The 18,365-nt window shown below is 37.1% G+C and overlaps 2 protein-coding genes across 5 annotated transcripts; both read right to left on the bottom strand.

Moving 5' to 3' along the window:
• Positions 1 to 2,291: 2,291 nt before the first annotated feature.
• upp1 (uridine phosphorylase 1) lies at positions 2,292 to 10,318 on the bottom strand. The gene is made up of 8 exons (XM_035423182.1): positions 10,018 to 10,318; positions 7,968 to 8,015; positions 6,665 to 6,782; positions 6,360 to 6,518; positions 5,747 to 5,861; positions 5,191 to 5,400; positions 4,787 to 4,933; positions 2,292 to 3,840 (listed from the first exon to the last, which is right to left on the bottom strand). The coding sequence occupies exons 2-8, from the start codon at positions 8,009 to 8,011 to the stop codon at positions 3,692 to 3,694; spliced, it is 942 nt and encodes a 313-aa protein (XP_035279073.1). The 5' UTR covers positions 8,012 to 8,015; positions 10,018 to 10,318; the 3' UTR covers positions 2,292 to 3,691.
• A 1,324-nt stretch (positions 10,319 to 11,642) lies between these two features.
• gra (granulito) lies at positions 11,643 to 16,971 on the bottom strand. 4 transcript variants are annotated; one of them, XM_035388469.1, is made up of 7 exons: positions 16,564 to 16,968; positions 15,992 to 16,090; positions 15,158 to 15,216; positions 14,849 to 14,924; positions 13,716 to 13,826; positions 13,393 to 13,448; positions 11,643 to 12,674 (listed from the first exon to the last, which is right to left on the bottom strand). In XM_035388469.1, the coding sequence occupies exons 1-6, from the start codon at positions 16,625 to 16,627 to the stop codon at positions 13,438 to 13,440; spliced, it is 420 nt and encodes a 139-aa protein (XP_035244360.1). In that variant the 5' UTR covers positions 16,628 to 16,968; the 3' UTR covers positions 11,643 to 12,674; positions 13,393 to 13,437. The 4 variants fall into 4 exon arrangements, with proteins under 4 accessions (XP_035244360.1, XP_035244342.1, XP_035244351.1 ...); XM_035388451.1 differs by having other exon boundaries at positions 11,783 to 12,674; positions 13,393 to 13,475; positions 13,720 to 13,826; positions 16,564 to 16,971; XM_035388460.1 differs by having other exon boundaries at positions 11,783 to 12,674; positions 13,720 to 13,826; positions 16,564 to 16,950.
• Between the last annotated feature and the right edge of the window lie 1,394 nt (positions 16,972 to 18,365).

Below are 18,365 nucleotides of genomic sequence, written 5' to 3' on the forward strand. Positions count from 1 at the left end.
TTGTTGGTTTTGTCATAAATTTTGCTCTCAGTTTAGACTTTGCATAAGCTCTCTGGATTTGACAGTTAAATGTGACCTGCAAATTAGTTCTAGTTTCTGATTTGAAGGAGTTGAAATGCACAGTGTACTACACTGAAGCTAGAGTAATGAACCACAATATCTTTATATGTTACATCATGGCCACCATTATTTAAAAAGGAATTTGTACTGGGCACCTAGTAGATTGTCTCAGTGCCTTGGAGCAACTTGAGAGTTAACTGTTCCCAGTGTTAACATTCACCGTGCATTTGCAGTGGCTCCCTGTTGTTTTGCAAGTGCTGTATAAAGTCAGGCCTGCTGAGACCTGTCTGGCCAATCATGAGGGAGATATTGGCAGCATATACCTGAGGCTCCCGATCAACTCATTCACTGCCTGGCCATTCATATGAAACTGGTGATTTTTACTGCTTAAAAATTTCTTAAGTGAAAACATTCCAGAGCTGAACAATCACTGCCTATATTAAAAAATGGGCATGATCTCAAATTCAGAACTGCCTTACACTGCTACCAAACCATTTAAGACTCCAAGCAGTGATTTGGTGTGATTTGGAAATATTTTTCTTCAACCAAAAAAAAAGCTGTAGCCCTTTAGATAATGGCACTGCATACGGTGTAATACCCAACAGGTTTGAAATATATGAAATTTGTGTTGCAAGTGTGTTGAAATTGTAATCCTGTTATTGGCAGGATCGGGTGAAAATATCCTGGTTTTGATAAGCTTCACTGTGGGCAGCGTTTTTCATTAAAATGTATTTACCGATTGCAGTTAATGCGGAAAGCTACAGCAAGTTTCTTAACCTGGCAAGGGGAGCGTCTCTTACAAATGTAAATCCTTTTCGATAAATATGCACAAGGAAATACAATATAGGGTAGTTCTATTGTACTGGCACAAGTGCATCAGATATCTTATTCACCTCCTCAGCATAACAAATAAATTAAAATTTTTATGTTTAGTCGGTCAGCACAAAAGCTCACCTGTAAGAAGGTTGCAAAAACTCCCACTGATTCACATTCACAATGACATCCAACTCTGCATAATTATGTAGCAAAAAGTCACCCTGTCAGCGCACTGGACGCACTTCTGGTGACATCAAAGTCAGGGACGACTACTCCAACCCCTGCCCTCTCTCCCTGGCCAATTATGCGCCAAAAGGAACCGGCATGGTCACGATTCAGTAGCAGTGCATATGGCACATCATTTCTTTGTAAAACAGTAAGTCCCAAACTATTAAGAGGATGAACAGAATTTGTATGTCTTATATAAGATACGCGCATCAGCATCTAAACTGCCGTAATTTCCAAATGTGTTGATTTATTTCATTACCAGTAAAAAAATTAATTTTATCTTCCCTGTGCGGTACCAATCTGCACTTAAAAGCCAACAATAACTGAATTCAGGATTATGTATCCCTTTAACAGTGAAACTTTTTTATGCTACCCCTAAACCGTGAATCTAAAATCATCAGAGATAGAGTTTCTGATTCAATTTCTCGCAATCCTGGAAAGTCAGTTTTGTGAATTCTCTGCCAATTATTCATACATAATTTGGTTATAAATTAATATTTCAGAACAGCAAAGTATTAAAGAACATGCTCAAAAAATGGTATGTAATTTCCGTCAATGGGTCATTGCTTGTTTATTAGTAATGACTAAATGATTTGCACTAGAAATTTTTTTTCTGAGATCATAAATTTCATTTCACATGTAAACCTTGAATCGTTTTTTAGATGTTCAGATACCAAGTATGACTACAAGATTTAGGCTGTAACACCACATACTTAATTTGCACTCTGCAAACCCATGTCCATCATTAAAACAACCAGCTAGAAACCTTCCATCTGTTAAAATTAAACCACTGAGGTTTAGCTACCCAGAATCACCAGTTACATTCTCTGTAAGTAAAGATGGCCATCTAACATTACCACTGTCAATATGTTAATGGTGATCTGGGAACACAAAGGTATGAATTGCTTTAGTACGTTTCAAACATTTTGGTCAGTAACATAAGCAGCACATAACAGACAACTGCTATAGAAAGCTACAGTGAGCACACACTACTTTTTCCAGATCCATGTGTAGTATATATTTTTCCCTTTTTTTAGTGATACTGGCATCAAATTCTAACCATTGCTGGTGACTGATTTTACATAACCATGTGGAATCACAACTTGTTCAGCTGTTTGCTTGCTGTTGGTGGGGAAACAGGAAGAAACACAGAGCCAGGTTGAAATGAAGGAAAACATGGATACAGATCATGGCTTGCTTTGTTCGTGTTTAAGTCTTAGCTGAAATTCAGTTTAATAGTATGGTAGATAGACATGTTTTATAGCAGTATTGTTTACAAATGTACAGAGGTATTTTCTTGGTTTATGTAACTTCTCTTACATGGAAAATGTATTTTATTAGAGTAATACAAAACAAGACCAGGTCAAAACCTAGTATATGGCTGGACCTAACACACGTGATCCGGCCGACCAATGGTGTAACTTCATCACTCACTCAGTCACAGACATTCGCGTTTGTAGGGCTGGCCCTGCTGTTGCGGTCCAGCCAAAAACAGTGGACCCAAGTATGAGACACTTATTTCAGTGAGTACACAGACACAATCTTAATCAACAATACTGCTAATTAAAACTAGTATTGGCTGTAATAATAATTGTTATAATAATAATAGTAGTAGTAGTAGGTGGGCTGGAAGCAATACAAGATTTAATGTTTTTTTTCTCTCTACAGTACGATAAAACATATGCATATGCCTTTTACATAGTGATAACTTTGATAACTTCTCTTGGCCTGACAGAAACGGCACAATCCATTTTAAAAAATCAAATTCGGAAACAAAACTGTTCTCTACAAAATCAAAACCTTTAAGAAAAAATATAGTTACCTGTGTTCATTAAATACTTGTACATCCATATATGATGTACAAAGTAGGCCTAGGAACACTAAATGAAAAGAAGGAAGAGGTTTGGTGAACATGTTTTTGTCCTGTGCATGAGAAATACAAGCTGTTAGTACAAGCCCATAAGGCTATATATCTATCCATTATAGGGTTCATGAGGCATCATGCTCCCATAATTAACAAAGCACATTCCTAGGAGTCTCTTCATTTAAAGGGACTGCTACAGAAGGATTGTTTACACCGTGTTTTAAGACCTTTCAGTGAATTACATCATGTGCAGCAAAAATAACATGTCCCCTTTTGTGACATTTGTGAAACAATTTCACAAAGTATGAATATACAGACAGTGCAAGGATTGTGTTCTTCCACTCAGTAATTTTCTGATAAAACAATTTGATAAAAATATAAATATAATTTAAATTGTAATTTAACTCTTAAGAAACCAATGCTTACATGTACACAACTTTCATTTCAATGTGATTATACTGTTGCACATTTTTAAAAGTAACATTTACATTTACTTTCCATAGAACCAGTGTCATCTTCCTAGTTTGCAAACTAAATATAGCATCAATGCAAATCATTCCTAAATGACAGAACTACTAAGATATCATTCAATATAATTATTTCAGACAACACATATGACGGTTAAGCTCAGACTTCCCTTTCTATAATGACAATCATTGTGTTTTTGTTTTTTCAATTAAGCTGCAATGAGTCAACAACATTGAAATCATTGAGCGTCACATCTCAGCTTTTCTGGGATGCCTTCAGCTGCTTCTTGATGAAGTGCCCCACCAGCATCTGAGGTCGTTGCTGGAAGTTGTTGAGGACATCATGAGAGCTTGTCAGCTGATCCCCTTTGAGGCGATCCAGCAGTGTCACACACACCACTGCCGCTGGAGTACACAAAGAGAGACATGACAGTTGTTTGAGAATGTGCCTGTGTATACCAACTGGAATCTCCAATTCTCAGAATTGGATTATCCCTGAGAAAATAGCCTGCAGTTTTACTTAATTGTGTGGTATACCAACAATAAAGACCACAGAATTTGTAAACAACAACTTGGGCCTGTTCCGATAAACAGATTTTGTAGGCTGCAATTTGGCAGAAATCTGCCATGGGTCTCTCTCGCTGCTCTATTTAACTATGTGATCAAGTTTAGTACAGTCACACAGTAGAGCACAAATCATGTGACTTGACACAAATGCAGGAGGCAAAGAGGGTAAGATAGGTAAGTAGCTTTTATGAAAGATTGACATCATCACAAACTCTTTGACTGCGTTTCCATAAACAAGAGCACAATGAGGAAAAAGTTCAGACGTTTAATCTCTTAGCTTAGTAAAAAGGGGACGTTGGGAAGATTTGATTGAGGCTTTTAAATTCATAACGAGGATTAACAAAGTGAACTACAAGTGATTCTTTAGGTTAGTAAAACAAGGGGACATAAATGAAAATTAGCAAAAGGTAAATTCCGCACAGACATTAGGAGGCATTTTTTCATGCAGAGAGTAGTCACTGTGTGGAATAGCCTGCCAGGTCATACAGTAGAGGCAGAAACTCTGTGGGTTTTCAAGACCCTGCTTGATACAGTTAGATACTATCTAGTCTGTAGGTAATCAGAGCACCAGGTACAATTAAGTTAGGAAAATGGCAAGCATTGTTGGGCTGAATGGCCTGTTCTCATCATTATGTTGTTATGTTAATACATTTGCCTTTTGGTCTACCTGTCTCCAATTAACCAAATTGAACAATTAAGAAATTCATAATTTACTAAAACTGGTACAACCATAAATAGCATCACGTATTTCTGTATTTGGTTTGCAAATAATACCTCACCATACCTCTAAGGCAGCTGAGTTTGCACATAGCTGCAAACACAGACGATTCCATCTCAATGTTCCTGATTCCTGCAGCATACGCCTCGCCCAAATAATTCAGTTTGTCCTCTTCAGTGTAGGAGCAGAAAGCACCATCCAGACGGGCTTGACCTACAAAACAACACTTAATCAGTCCATCATAACTGAGATGTTACAGATGAACTGTGATTCAAATCCTGGCCACTTATTTCTGGTTATGATTGACCACTACAATAGGTCTTCTCAGTTGACCTTGACTGATCATTGTTCTGTTTGTACTTGGTTTCTCTTCAGTTTAGGTCATCAATACTTCAACAGGAATTAGATTAAAAACAACCAAAGATGGTAGGCACTTGAATCAGGGACAACTCTACACCTGTGACTGATACCTTCATAGAAGTCCAGTGTACACATGGTGTTGCCTATGACTGTCTCAAATTCATCCAACTCTGCCCCACATTGGAGAAGTTCCTCTGCCAGTTCTTCATCCAGGTCAGTACTTCGAACGACGGTCTTTCCGAGAATGACTTGTTCCAACTTTGGTTGAAAAGAAGCATCCATCGATTGCTTGGTGATAACCACAGTACCTGGTTTTAGGCCTGATGAGAGAGACAGAGAACCATTTTATGTACATGTAGATAATGGCTTCTGACTTCCCTCCAAATATAGTAAGTACAGAATATGCCTTTACCTATTCCTTGAATTAAAAGTTGCACAGAAAGATATACAAGGCTTTTTTTCCCCAAACCTCATTTCAAAAAATTTCTTTATGAACTTTCAAGAAATGGGTTGCTGGAACTATGTTTGCATTAACAGAAAAAAAGAAAAGAAAAAGCATTATCTCTACTTTATTTTTTCACTTTAAGATTTACTGACATTCAATTGAATACACTGAAAGTTCTCTTGACACATTTATACAAAACAGTATCAGTCGGAAAGAGCTACCTATTCCACCTGAAGTCCCGATTCGCACAACTGTGACATCAGAGCAGTTTGCGTGGTAAAGGAGCTTGATGAGTTCATGTAACATTATGGAAATAGAAGGGATGCCCATGCCATGCTGAAACACAGTCAAACACATCACACTGTATGTTAGACCCAAGCTCTAATCAGCGTCATCCCATAGAGCACTAATTACGTTTGATTTTTGGAAAGCCCTGCATCCTTCAATTCTACACAATATTTAAGAGGAAAATTAAATTACTGGATTTCTAGACGTTATTTATTTATTTTTATTTTTTTAAATGTTCTCAATACTGTTAAGCTCTTGCTTGGTTACTCAGAACGAGGTTAGCACCTTGATCAATTCACCCAGAACACACCAGCAAGGCTGATTTAATTCAGGCCAAATATTCCTTATTAATAAAGTAAAAAGCCTTTCCTTTGTTATAGGACATGCCAGCAATGCTAATTTAATTTAACAAATAATGCAACAAATTTAATGCAGACAAAATATTCCTTATCAATAAAATAAAAAGCACTTATTTAGTTACAGGACTGAACAGAGCAGCAGTAGATTATTGTCATTATCACGCAACGTACGTATACCCACACTTACACTGACAGATAACACAGGGCCAACTTTGTACATGCTGTAGCGGTCAGTTCCTGCACAGAGGTTGGGGTAGTCAGCCTTAGGATCCCCAAAGCCCAGCTCTCCAGCGATGTACTGGACGAAGGCCTTCATTCTCCATGCACTGCCTCCAACACAGACAAACTGGGACAAGATTAAATAAAATAAAATGAATTTTATTTATTACAATGGTATGAGTGCACACGCATGTGCATACTTACAAATAACCACATTTAAAATATAATGGGATCTAGTAAATATTACCAAGTGGCATAAGCACTGGGTCTTACTTTAACATCCCCAAACATCGCTGGTAAATCCTGAGTGGCTGTCCCCAGGTTAAAATGGTACAGTACATCCTCTTTCATTGAGTCCAAGTGTGGATTGTTCACATGAACAGATCTTGGGCTAGGAAAGAAAAAATGCAACTAGGATGATTACATTTGCTAAGTAAATTTCCCTTTTCAGCTTGCATAGTTAACATACTTACTTGTAATCGCCACATATTTAGTGAAGAAATTTAGGTTAGGTCATGCTCTAGAGAACAGCACCAGTGCCCACAGATGGCATTCCAATGCACAACCTCTAAGCATTTTGTAAACTAAATAGTGTTTCCTTTGGAGTGATTCACACCCCTCAAGTGTTTGCATGTTGCACTCACAATGGTTGGGGGTTGAACTTAAACATGTTGTAAACATGAAAGATACCACTGGCTCACTAATGGCCTTGATCCTATTATTTTTCATGCTTTTATGCTAAGGTTTCTGCATCACCTGGTTAGCAACTGTTTAAATGTTCTTCTTTTTGATGGAAGATTTGATGCCAAAGCACATTAATGCATAAATGGTACATGATTTATTTTAATACTTGTGCAGTAATCATACAAATGTTGAATGTTGCCTGAACATTGTTATTTAGTATCCCTGCTATTGCTGTTCCACATTTTGGGTCAAATACAACAACTAGAGGATGTTTATTTTGTTTCTACACTTACCGTTTGGCAATTCTGTGGTTTTTCAGTGTGTACATGTGGGAAGTTCCAGTAGGGTTTTCACCATGATAATCAGAAACACTCCTGATAGAGAGCAATTTCCCTTTTTTCTATTGTTATATTTTACCCATTACAGAATGAGAAAGACTTTTCAAACATATCCTGTATGTAGAGATGTGAGTATAGCATTAAAAATGTCACTTTTTAATGCTGCACTGCAGTTGTCATTGGCAATCTGAGATATAGAATATTATATTTATACCAAATGTACATTTGTAGGTACAAATATTATAACCCTTTTTGATATTGAGTGACTTCCATTTGGAAATAAAGCTGAAATTATATAATTCAGCGTATTTACTGCCTGTTGTCTAGTGGACTCCCTTGTCTAGTGGTTTATTCCTTGTCATTTCACAAAAGTGATGGATAATTAAATTATATATATATATAAGACAGCACATCCAGAATCCCGATAATAATTCAACAGTGCCTGCTTTTATTGATATTACAAATGATACATTTACAGTGTTTATTTTTATTTTAGATACTGCAGCCTTCAGAATACAGTCATTGTGTTACTACTTGATTCCCAAAACCCTCACCTTTCGCCTGCTCCACTCTTCCGATTGCTGAAGCCTGGCGCCATTTTCCTGAGAACATAAATTTCACACTTATTATGCTTATCATTTTCTCAAAATCAGACCTTTGCTTTTTAACAATTTTGAGATGGCAAGATAATTTAATATAACAAGCTATATTCTTGCCAATCCCTGACAATTAACAATATTGTTATTTTCCTGAAAGTAAAGCACTAACAAAGAAATTAAACATAGCATTGAAATGATAATTAACTGAGCTAAACCATGAGAAAAGAAGACAATTTGTACAAGACAAGAGTACAATACAGAACATTACATTACAGATGTTGGTGAGCTGCTAGCTGTATTTCCTTAAGTCCTTTTAAGTGAAGTTACCCAGAGTGTATTGGCTGAGCTGCTAGCTGTATTTATGTTAAGCTATTTTGGAACGTAACATTAGCCATCATTTGTAACATTGAGCAGTCCTTCTCAAAAAACCTACTCACCATGAATGATCTGTATTTTAGTTGTGGTATGCCTACACCATAGGTAGAAGTAAGGAATAATGACTGAGGGGCTGGGCATTATACAGTTTGAATGCCCAACACATTGGTAGGAAATAGCCTGAGGCGAAGCACTTGAGACCGTACAGTCACCTTCAGAATGACTGGTTCCCTTCATGAAACTGAGCAACAATGTTTGTATAGGCTATAAAATACACAATACACCTTCACTCTAATAAAAATTCTTGTTATAAAAACTTTTTTTGTAATAGTAGCCTATTTTTCTCAGAAACATTGGGGTAAGTGTTTTTATATGATTATTATCACCCCTAAATAATATTTAAAATAAATCCAAATTGAGCAAATTTTCATCTGTGATTAAATTCTATTTTTTTTTAATTGATCTCCAGAAACTGTATAGTGCAGGCCAAAAGTATTAGGTCGCCAGAAGTACACAGCCCTGAGAGTTTAAAATATTTTATTGCATTGATTACTGGCTTACAAGCATCGCTATTGAGAGTTGCTCACATAGTTCTGTCTTGTACGTACTATCTTTTTGCTACCCAATCAAGTGAAATAATTAAATGGTTTTGTAAATATATTCAACTATATGAATTGTGTTGCTATAACTTTTTTTTTGTTTGATCTACAGTACAGGCCAAAAGTTTTAGGAAATATGTGTTTTTTTAACTTTAGGTAGAGAAGAAATCAGTTAATATATGAAAATGTATTAAATAACAAATTACAAACATTTTTTTCCACCAACAGTAATAAAAAATCTTAGACATGATTTTCTTCAACATAGCCACCCTTGTCTTCAATTACAATTAAACAATTTATTGGAAGCCTGGAGGGGTGAGAGGTAGTTACATTGAGTGAAATCTTGTCTACCAGAATTTTTGGAGAAATAGGAAGCCCGAAACTCTGATTGGCTGTTGACGGGCGAAGCCTGCTAAACTGTGGGAAACATTTTTCGGGCAACTTTGGTTGCTCGGGGTCGCTCAGCTACATAGAGAATGAATGGACTTCCGGCAACCTGGTTGATGAGTTGATCACTGTGTGAACGCACCTCGGCTAAACGGCGAAACATTTATTGATGATTATTCTTAGCTATATCAATTTAATTTTAAATTAGCAAGCAGTCGTAAAACCATGAAAACCAAATAGATGTTATCTGATCAATTAATAACGATGGTATTTCACGTTTCACCACAGTAAATTAACTAGCGATGTTGTTGCCCCACTGAGATAGCACTAGTCTAGCGAGAAAGCTAACGTTATACTTAATAAATTACGCTCAGTAATATACATATCGATACATATTGGAAGCCCTGGCGGCTTGCTATTTAGCTAACATTTTCTGTTGATTGTTCTTAATTAGATGCAGACGAAGTGATAATGAAACGAGAACTCGATAAAAACGCAGCAGGTTAACTTGGCCGTGATAGACTAGCGTCAACGTTGACGGGACTAATCACAAGTTAAACATCAATCACCTGCGGACCTTATTGTTCATAATTAGCTAACATGTATTATAAAAAATAATATATAAGGGTTATTAATTGACTTACCTAAAATACCCGTCCTACTTTAAGCAGTCAGTGGGTTATCCAGTGTGTTCAGTCACAGTACTTCTGCTGCAGTGAGGTATTGTTATGGGTAGGTAGCTACGCTTTAGCATACACCAATAAGCTGACTCGTGCTCGCATTTCTCTGCGTCGCTTCTCCTTGGATGTACATATGGAGAGATCGGCTGGTTAATTCTTAGAATCAGTTGTGATCGACCACTCACTTTTTCAAGATCTGTGATTTGCGCACACAGGACGCACACATGACCTCCGTGAATTTAAAAATGGCCAGTGGTTCCGTGATTGAGGAAGCCCGGTTTAGTTTGTGCAGATGTGGTTTTTGTCTTCGGACGGTAGGCCGTTTGTGCTACGAGCACAGAAACACGTACACACGTACGCCGATATTTCTGGCACGTGACCAAATACCTGGAAGAAATTTTCCTAAGCGCAGACCTAAGCGTTTAAAGTACCCCTCCAGATGTATTTTAAAATTTTGAAAATTATTCAATATTTGTTTGTTTTTTTTTTTTTTTTCAACCAAAAATGTTTAACGTTAATAAACTACTGAAAATGGCTCAGTAGTATCGCTACACCTTTACCATCATTGTGAATGCCAGAATCGATTAATATGCAAATTAGCAACATTTGCTGCTGTGGTCCCGGGATGTAGGCTATTGTCGGCAGGGTATCGGATTCAAAATAAATTTCTTCGCGAAACCCATTGACTTCAGCATGAGGTTCTGGAAGCAGTCTGGCCTATAAGAAGCCATACTATTTCTTTCATTGAGAGCAGCAGTCTCAGGCAAAGGGGCCCTTCTTTTGAGGGCCCCTTTTGGCTCCTTGTAGTGCTGCAATTTCATCCACTGGATGTCTGTTCACATGCCCCTAGATGTGGGGCACACAAGGTAAGTCTAGCTTCCCCATCTGCCAGTCTTTACTTATGCTAGAAGAGAAAGCCATGTCGACACCAAATGGTGTCTTTTGAAATTTTATCTTTTTAAAAACTAAAAGCAAATTGGTAGCTTTAGGGACCATGCACCCTAAAGCTACCAACCTTCCACCCATTGAATCAAGACATCAAATATAGTAGGCAGGTCAATAATATGATATAATGGGACCTTTCTTTTAAATAAAATTAAAAAAACTAAAAGGAGCCATTTTCGCACTTCTGTGGGTGTTTTCATGTACCACCATATTTGCTGGTTTGGAAACTCAAACACAACTAATTTGAATCTTCTGAAGAAGGTTCATATGATACAGAAAATCCACCAGTTATGCTCTACAACAAAGGGCTGGAAATAAAGCATAAAATGGCCTTGGAAGAGCCCCCCCTTTTTACATTTGTTTTTAATTTATTTATTTTTTAGCAAATTTAAGTTAATTCCTTCTAGAAGATACTACTGTCCCTTATTTCAAAAGTAATAGAAGCAGGTGATGTATTATTCCCTCCTCTTTCTACTTTTTATTAATGAACAATAATGGGCTGGAGAAAGTTTTGTACACTACTGCCACTCTCCAAGAACCATTTCCTGGTATAACCTGTTCCTTTCCAACATGTCCATTACGAATAACTGTCAGTGATAATTATAAATGTACCTCATTGAACAAAAGGGAAAGACCAAACTACCTACAGCCAACTGGCTAGTTTAATTGGCTAATCTCAACAGTCACAGTGAAGTCACGTCAGCTGTGGGCACATTAATAACTGTCTGGTAGCCATCAAGCTATATATTTTTTTTAATATGAAATCAAGACAACTAAGACAATGGAAAAATAACGAGCATTTATAATACAATAAATTGGAATTCAAATGTACCAAGGCAACAGGTTTATTTGCACCTATAACATGCTTAGCAACCAAAAGGACACTGCCCTAAATACCTTCCTTGCAGATGCATCACCATTTATAGATGGTAGAGTATTACCGTATTACCATACCACTAACATTATTTCAAAGAAAACATGTGCTCCCAAGTTGAAAAATATAGGAGCACACTAATCCATCCCAATTAGTAGAAGTGCTACAAAATTATTTTTCCAATCAGCACACATCAACTTTCAGGAGCAAATGCTCTTAAAACATCTCATTGAAATGTTAATCCCCTTAGTACCTTTAAAGATGCGAGTGATTTGCAGAGGTTAACAGGCAACCTCTTTCATTGCCATAAGTCTTCAACGGATGATTTTAGGTGATACACCTGAAAGAAATGCAACAACTATTCTGTATTGAATTCCAAGCAAGATTTAAGATTTTTTTTCAAAACACTCCAGATATGGGAAACAAAAGGTCATGTTTAAAACAATGCTACTGTAAAACTCAGTGACTACAATTTAGAAATACAATAATGCAAACAATGGTGTTTAAACCAATTCCTGGGGGGAAAAACAACAGGAAAGTTTACTCATCTACAATAAGTTAAATGGAAAACTTAGTATTATACAAATATAGAACTGTACACAGGAGACACCAGACAAACAAAAATTAGTAATCTTTTATAACACCTACATTAACCTACACTGCATTACAAAAGCAGAATATTTTGTGTATCGTTCCACATCTGCAAGCTGTCATGTGAACAAGGAGGCGAGGAACTGGTACATTTATTTGAAAAAAATCTTGAGCCATTCTGAATTCTTCTGGGGTAAGGCAGTTCTCAGTTCTAGTGGGGGATGAAGATGGGCAAAAACAGAGCAGAACAGATTGCAGTACAAAACGACTACAACTATATAAAAACACTTTAAATACTACAATAAAGAAACAATGCAATTCTAAACACTGCATGACACTACTGCTACAAAGTAATACTACGAGTATAGTTTTTTTTAGCCTGGGTCTTATTTGCATCGTATTTTCCATCATTTCTATTGGATCTGATCTGAGTATTTTACACACCTGCTTCATTGTCAAGGTTTATGATCTTTTAGAGGTTTTTTCCTCCATGTCAACAGCTTCACAACAGTGTCTCAGACATATCAAGATACAGGTTCAATTTACCTCAAGCAAGTCCAGTTCATCAAAACATCTCATTTGGAAGTGAAAATGAATGTGAAAATTTAAATTTGCTGAAATTGCCAAAAATTCCATTTCAACTTGCAGAACTGCAGAAAAAGAAACCTCCATATAAAACATTTTTTTTTTTAAACTGACAATGAAGCAGCATAAGACCCAGGTTGAAAAAAAAAATGAAATCATCCATTAGTTAAATTATGAAACCTACCTACATATGATTTGTTACCTAGGCCTATTTTTATGTATTTTTTTCATACTGATTGCACTTCAGAAACACCATACAAACAATTAACAAACAATATATTAACATTACATAAGAAACAGTGAAATAGTATAGTAAATACTTGTTAATTGTAAATTGTACTTACAAGTCATCTTGATCCAGGGCACGTCAGAGATGCAATCTTGATACATCATGGTCTCTCTGTTGGAGCAAGATGTCAACTGAATGCTAAAGAAAGAAAGACTCAATGACATCAAATAACAATTATGCTACTGACAAAACAGCCTTTGTTTACTTCAGTCATGAAGGCAGTCTCCCAAAACATTAGAACCTTGAAACATTGAATACATCTTATAAATGTAGTAACTGTTTTTTTTTTTAATCTACAAAACCTGTGTGTTACATTTGAAGGATTAAATAAAAAGTACAATCAATTTATTTTTAAAAAACATTTGTATTATAACTTACTTACTGGCTTATCCAGAACAACTGGGTGCTCTGGTAAGAAATCAGGCCTTCTTTTGGCAATTGGGGAGCTGGCCAACTTGATCAGAAATTCTCTGCTGTATGATATTCTTTCTAATGGAGCAGGGCAGAATACATTATCATCATAAAATAAAATATCAAGATGCAGTAAGCCTATCAAAAGTGCAGTGCACAAAATATACAGTGGCACATTTGTCGATTTGGAGAAAATAGAGCGACAGGCCTCTGACCAGCCCTGCAGAACAGCTTGTGTCTTGTGATTACACTGTTGTGAACAAGGGCATAAAACATGTTTAAAAGGCCACAGAGGAAAATGAACCAGAACAACATTCCTCTTGCATCAGCAAGATTTCCCCTTGGTTTACTCTTCACTGACACCATTAGTGTAACAGCTCTTTTTAACTATAAATTGTGTGGGCTAATTACAACTGACCATGGCTATTTTGAAAATCAGTTCATGGAAGGCAAGACACAAATGAGATGACCAATTTCTTTATACTTGGTGCTTCAAGAGATTGTGTAATATAACACGGTATTAGTCCAAATGTCAAAAAATGTCACCCACTGGCCTTCCATGGGCTTGTGAAAAGCGTTTTGAAACTGCGAAAGTGCAGTTTTCATCCCGCCATGTTGTAAAAATTGGAGCCCGAGACTGCACATTAGGGCAATGGGGGGACCCCTTATATGGGCATGAAGGCCGGCCGAGTCCGTCATCCACTAAGCGTGTGAGATACAGTGACTCGGCAGTGATGCTAACTGTCCCTGATTCATCCACAAAATTTAAAAAGATTGTCCAAATTACAGAATAACTTAAATCAGTACATGGGGAGACACTGCGACTACAATTTTGTATGGAAAAAAATTGTCTTGATATTTTGACCATATTATTACCATTGAATTACATTGAAATGGACAGCTAAAACACCCATACTGTGGCCAACCGCACTAGACACTAGTGAGCAACATCAACAACACTAGGAAGTGAGCTTCAAATACAAAGCCCGGTTTTGCCTGCTTGCATAAAATACACGTTCAGACCACACATACAATACATAATCCCCCATGCTACATATTTCCGTCAAGCTACATATGCCATAACCTATGAACCATCTTACCTTTCTTGGGTTTTTGGTGACTTTGGCTATGAAGATGAATAATTTCATAAAGCTGATCCACTCCAATGTTTTTCATCTTTCCAAAAGACAGAAGAGAGATTAACCAAATGAACAAATAATTTCCCACGAGACAGGAAATATTAATCAAAGTCCTGCTTTTTAATGAGACAATATTAATACTAAAGCAGACAGCTCTCTGGGCTAGTCTTTCTTATGGTGAAAGGTCTATAGCACGCTGCTTCAAGTCTTCCCTAGCACATAATTCAAATGTTCACATTCAAAAGGAAATCAACAATAAAAATAACTTACTGGTTTGTCCTCTGTGTGTGAGCATGTATATGTCTCAATTTCAACATTTCTTCGAGGTTCTGAATAAGCAAAACAAATATGAAGTAAACATCAAAAATAAACTTGAAGCTACATATTACATTATTTTTTTCACCACTGCAGAAGTATAGCTTATTCATACCTCAGGATGTACTTTCATCAGCATTGTGGAAACTGAAAGCATAGTTATATAAACTACCAATTACTTCACACTGAAAGTAGTACAGCAAAGCTACCATGAAGAGAAACGTAGCTTGCAAAGCTACAATTACACAAAAAAATGTAGTTCAAACTACTTTTGGGGGGGGGGGGGGGGGGGGGGGGACTACCAAAAAAATGATCAATATTGTGTTCCCCAGACATGATGCCTGTGGGAGCAATGCCTTTTTTTTTGCACATGGCAAAAACCTCTATTTAACTCGGTGTGGAGAACCAGCAATGAGTAATGTGTGGCAACTGGCAGTTGATGACTGGCAACTATAGTGAAGCAGAGTGCTTCTTACCCATCAGGATTACAGGGAAGAGAGAGGGAGGAGGCAGTTTTTGTCAAAAGTTGTTTGGAAAAAATTTGTGGCCAAAAGGTGGTTGTTGCTGTAGTTAAATACACCTCAATACAACTTACTACAACCACAACACAAATTTGAATATAGTTGAACTACCATCAAAATGCCTCAAATGTAATTAAACTACTAGTTTACCTACAAGCAGTTAAACTACTCTCCAACACGGACCGTCATACATTATAAACAGTGGAATAGGCTGTCATTAATGGCCAAATAGCCTAATAGACACTGAAAAATAAAACAACCCAATTACCAGGATCAATATTCAAGCGACGCAGAGGCCTTGCTGGCTGGAGGTGCTTGTTGTAGATCCTTCTTCTTGACACTTCCATTTTCCCCTGACAAATATAGCCTAAGTTACATACGTAATGTTATATTACACTGTACTAGTTATACGTTAAGTTAGATAGGCCCCAATCCCCGTGATAACCCCAGCATTTGGAAACATTACCCTCGCCATCTTGATATTGGTTATGCTAGGTGTCCAAACAGCTATTTATGACAAACGAACACATCCAATTTTTTTAAATGTATTGCATGGATTAACCACGTCGAGGGTGTTTAACTGAACACCTGGATTATGTCGAATTATGAAAAATGTATTAATAAATGTTCACATCCAATTAGAAAAACTAATTGACATTAAACGAATAAACGATAACATGGTCGAATTTTGAAACCAACACATGAATTAACAAACGAGTCGACTGAATTGAATCTTATAAAGTCGTACCGTGTTTTCATTCAATACTTGCGTTGCCATTTTGAGGTCCGTTTTTTTCTTTGAAATGTGACTTAAGTGTCAATCAAAAAGTCAACACCCACCCATTTTATCCTCTGGTGGAGGAGACGGATGGACTATTTTGTCCAAGCACGAAGTCATGCGCATTGAAATGGATATGCAAAACAAGCCACTTGCAAAACTTGGGTTCTACTTGGCTAGCTTGTTAGTTTTAAATGTAATGCGGCTACATTTCGTCATTCAATTGAATGTTTTTGTCAACTAATATGTACACGCCCCGATTTTCCGTTTAAAGCCAAACATGTGCATTCAATTCCAACTGAGATTTAAAATTGACTAGCAAGATAACTTTGCTTTCAAGGCAAAATCGACTGTGACCCATGCAGCAAACCTACATGCGTTTAGTGCCCATTCAGGAGCGCTAACAAGATAGTAAGTAAAAAAAACATGAGCATCACAAAACATATAACAAGCAGCGTGGTGACAAATTAACGTTAGAACTTAAACCGCAAAAGTATGAATTGCAGAAACATGTTCATTTTACCTGCTTATGGGCATTTCACTTCGTCCGTCACGAATGGAATAATGTCAAGTCAGTATTCACAGGTGCAGTCACGCTTCACTGAAATTGACCGGACCTCGAATTTACGCAAGTGTCAAATTGAATGCACGCCCTGATTTTTCAAAAATCCGTAAGGTCATTGTTAATTTACAAAAATCGATGTGGCCATTTAATGTTTGAATGCTGGCACTGAGATGTAGCTATAGACGAATAGCCTCAAGCCAAAATAAATTCCAAGTACCAAGTGCCAAATTTCTCTTGCAAGCAAAATAGAGCTGGCTATTTGTAACACGACCCTACAGTACTTTAGGGTGGTAAAGACCGTCTAGAATTAAAAAACATGTAAAGACATTCACGCAAAAAGTTTACACGGAAATGGAATTTTGTGAGTGACAATGAGTGGGACGTAAAGTAATGTGTTAACTGTTCGGTGCCAAGCCATGATAAACCACAATAATTTAAATAGCCATGTATGTAGCAAATTAATTAATTATACGAGCCTGTGGCTTTGAAGCACAGGGCAGTATCTAGCATCTAACTCAAGGTTCACTGGGCATTGGCAGTGGCTTGCTATCAAACAAGCTAAAGTTAATTACTGCTAACTGCTAAAGTTAAAATGTTTAAATAGCGTTTGGCCGTGTATTGAACTACCGCAACCGTAAAACAGATCTGCTAAACCCAGTCGTAGCTAGCTAGATGCACGATAGGCAATCCAGGATAGCGCTCGGCAGCTAAACAAACCGACAATCTAGTTCTTATCAGCTAGACTAACGTTATCTTGCAATCTGTTGTCAAATAACCGTTAAATAACACAGCAACTGATATTTGCTAGACATTCACAGATTGTGTGGCTATAACGTTTGCTCATTAGCTCGTACGCTCCACCACGTAACGTTATTCAGAGGCATCGCCTGCTAGCTAAACTAGATCACCACATGTGTGTATTGTAATCTTCTCTAAGTAACATACACAGCTAACAATATTTGAAATATTTTACTTTCCAGCATTGCTAGCTTGCAATAGTTGTATTTTAAGCCACAGCAGCAAACTTCGATAATGTCATCCCAAACCGAACGAAGAGAAGGGGCGGGCCCCGTTCTAGCTAACTTTTTACATTTCCGAATAACCTGTTATGCTACTAGCTAGTTTGTTAATGCCAATTAGCTTGCTATCTGGATACCTAGCAGCAGCCTATCGATCGAGGAAATGTTTTGCCAATTAGCTCGCATACCTTGTATGTAATATGTAGCGCTATCAGCCAAAGATTTTTTACTGCATGTCATACGACAGATTCTCACAGTGATCTCATGTGATCCTGGTCCT

The sequence above is a fragment of the Anguilla anguilla genome, chromosome 1, assembly GCF_013347855.1.
Source record: "Anguilla anguilla isolate fAngAng1 chromosome 1, fAngAng1.pri, whole genome shotgun sequence".
Taxonomy (NCBI): domain Eukaryota; kingdom Metazoa; phylum Chordata; class Actinopteri; order Anguilliformes; family Anguillidae; genus Anguilla; species Anguilla anguilla.

Coding starts and splice junctions, on each gene's coding strand:
- gra (XM_035388451.1), bottom strand. CDS start 16,627: ATGCGCATGACTTCGTGCTTGGACAAAATAGTCCATCCGTCTCCTCCA. Junction 14,925..15,157: donor CACACACAGAGGACAAACCA/GTAAGTTATTTT, acceptor TCTTTTGGAAAG/ATGAAAAACATTGGAGTGGA. Junction 13,827..14,848: donor TCACCAAAAACCCAAGAAAG/GTAAGATGGTTC, acceptor CTGCTCCATTAG/AAAGAATATCATACAGCAGA.
- upp1 (XM_035423182.1), bottom strand. CDS start 8,011: ATGGCGCCAGGCTTCAGCAATCGGAAGAGTGGAGCAGGCGAAAG. Junction 5,401..5,746: donor CGGGACTTCAGGTGGAATAG/GTAGCTCTTTCC, acceptor CTCTCTCATCAG/GCCTAAAACCAGGTACTGTG. Junction 4,934..5,190: donor TACACTGGACTTCTATGAAG/GTATCAGTCACA, acceptor GTTGTTTTGTAG/GTCAAGCCCGTCTGGATGGT.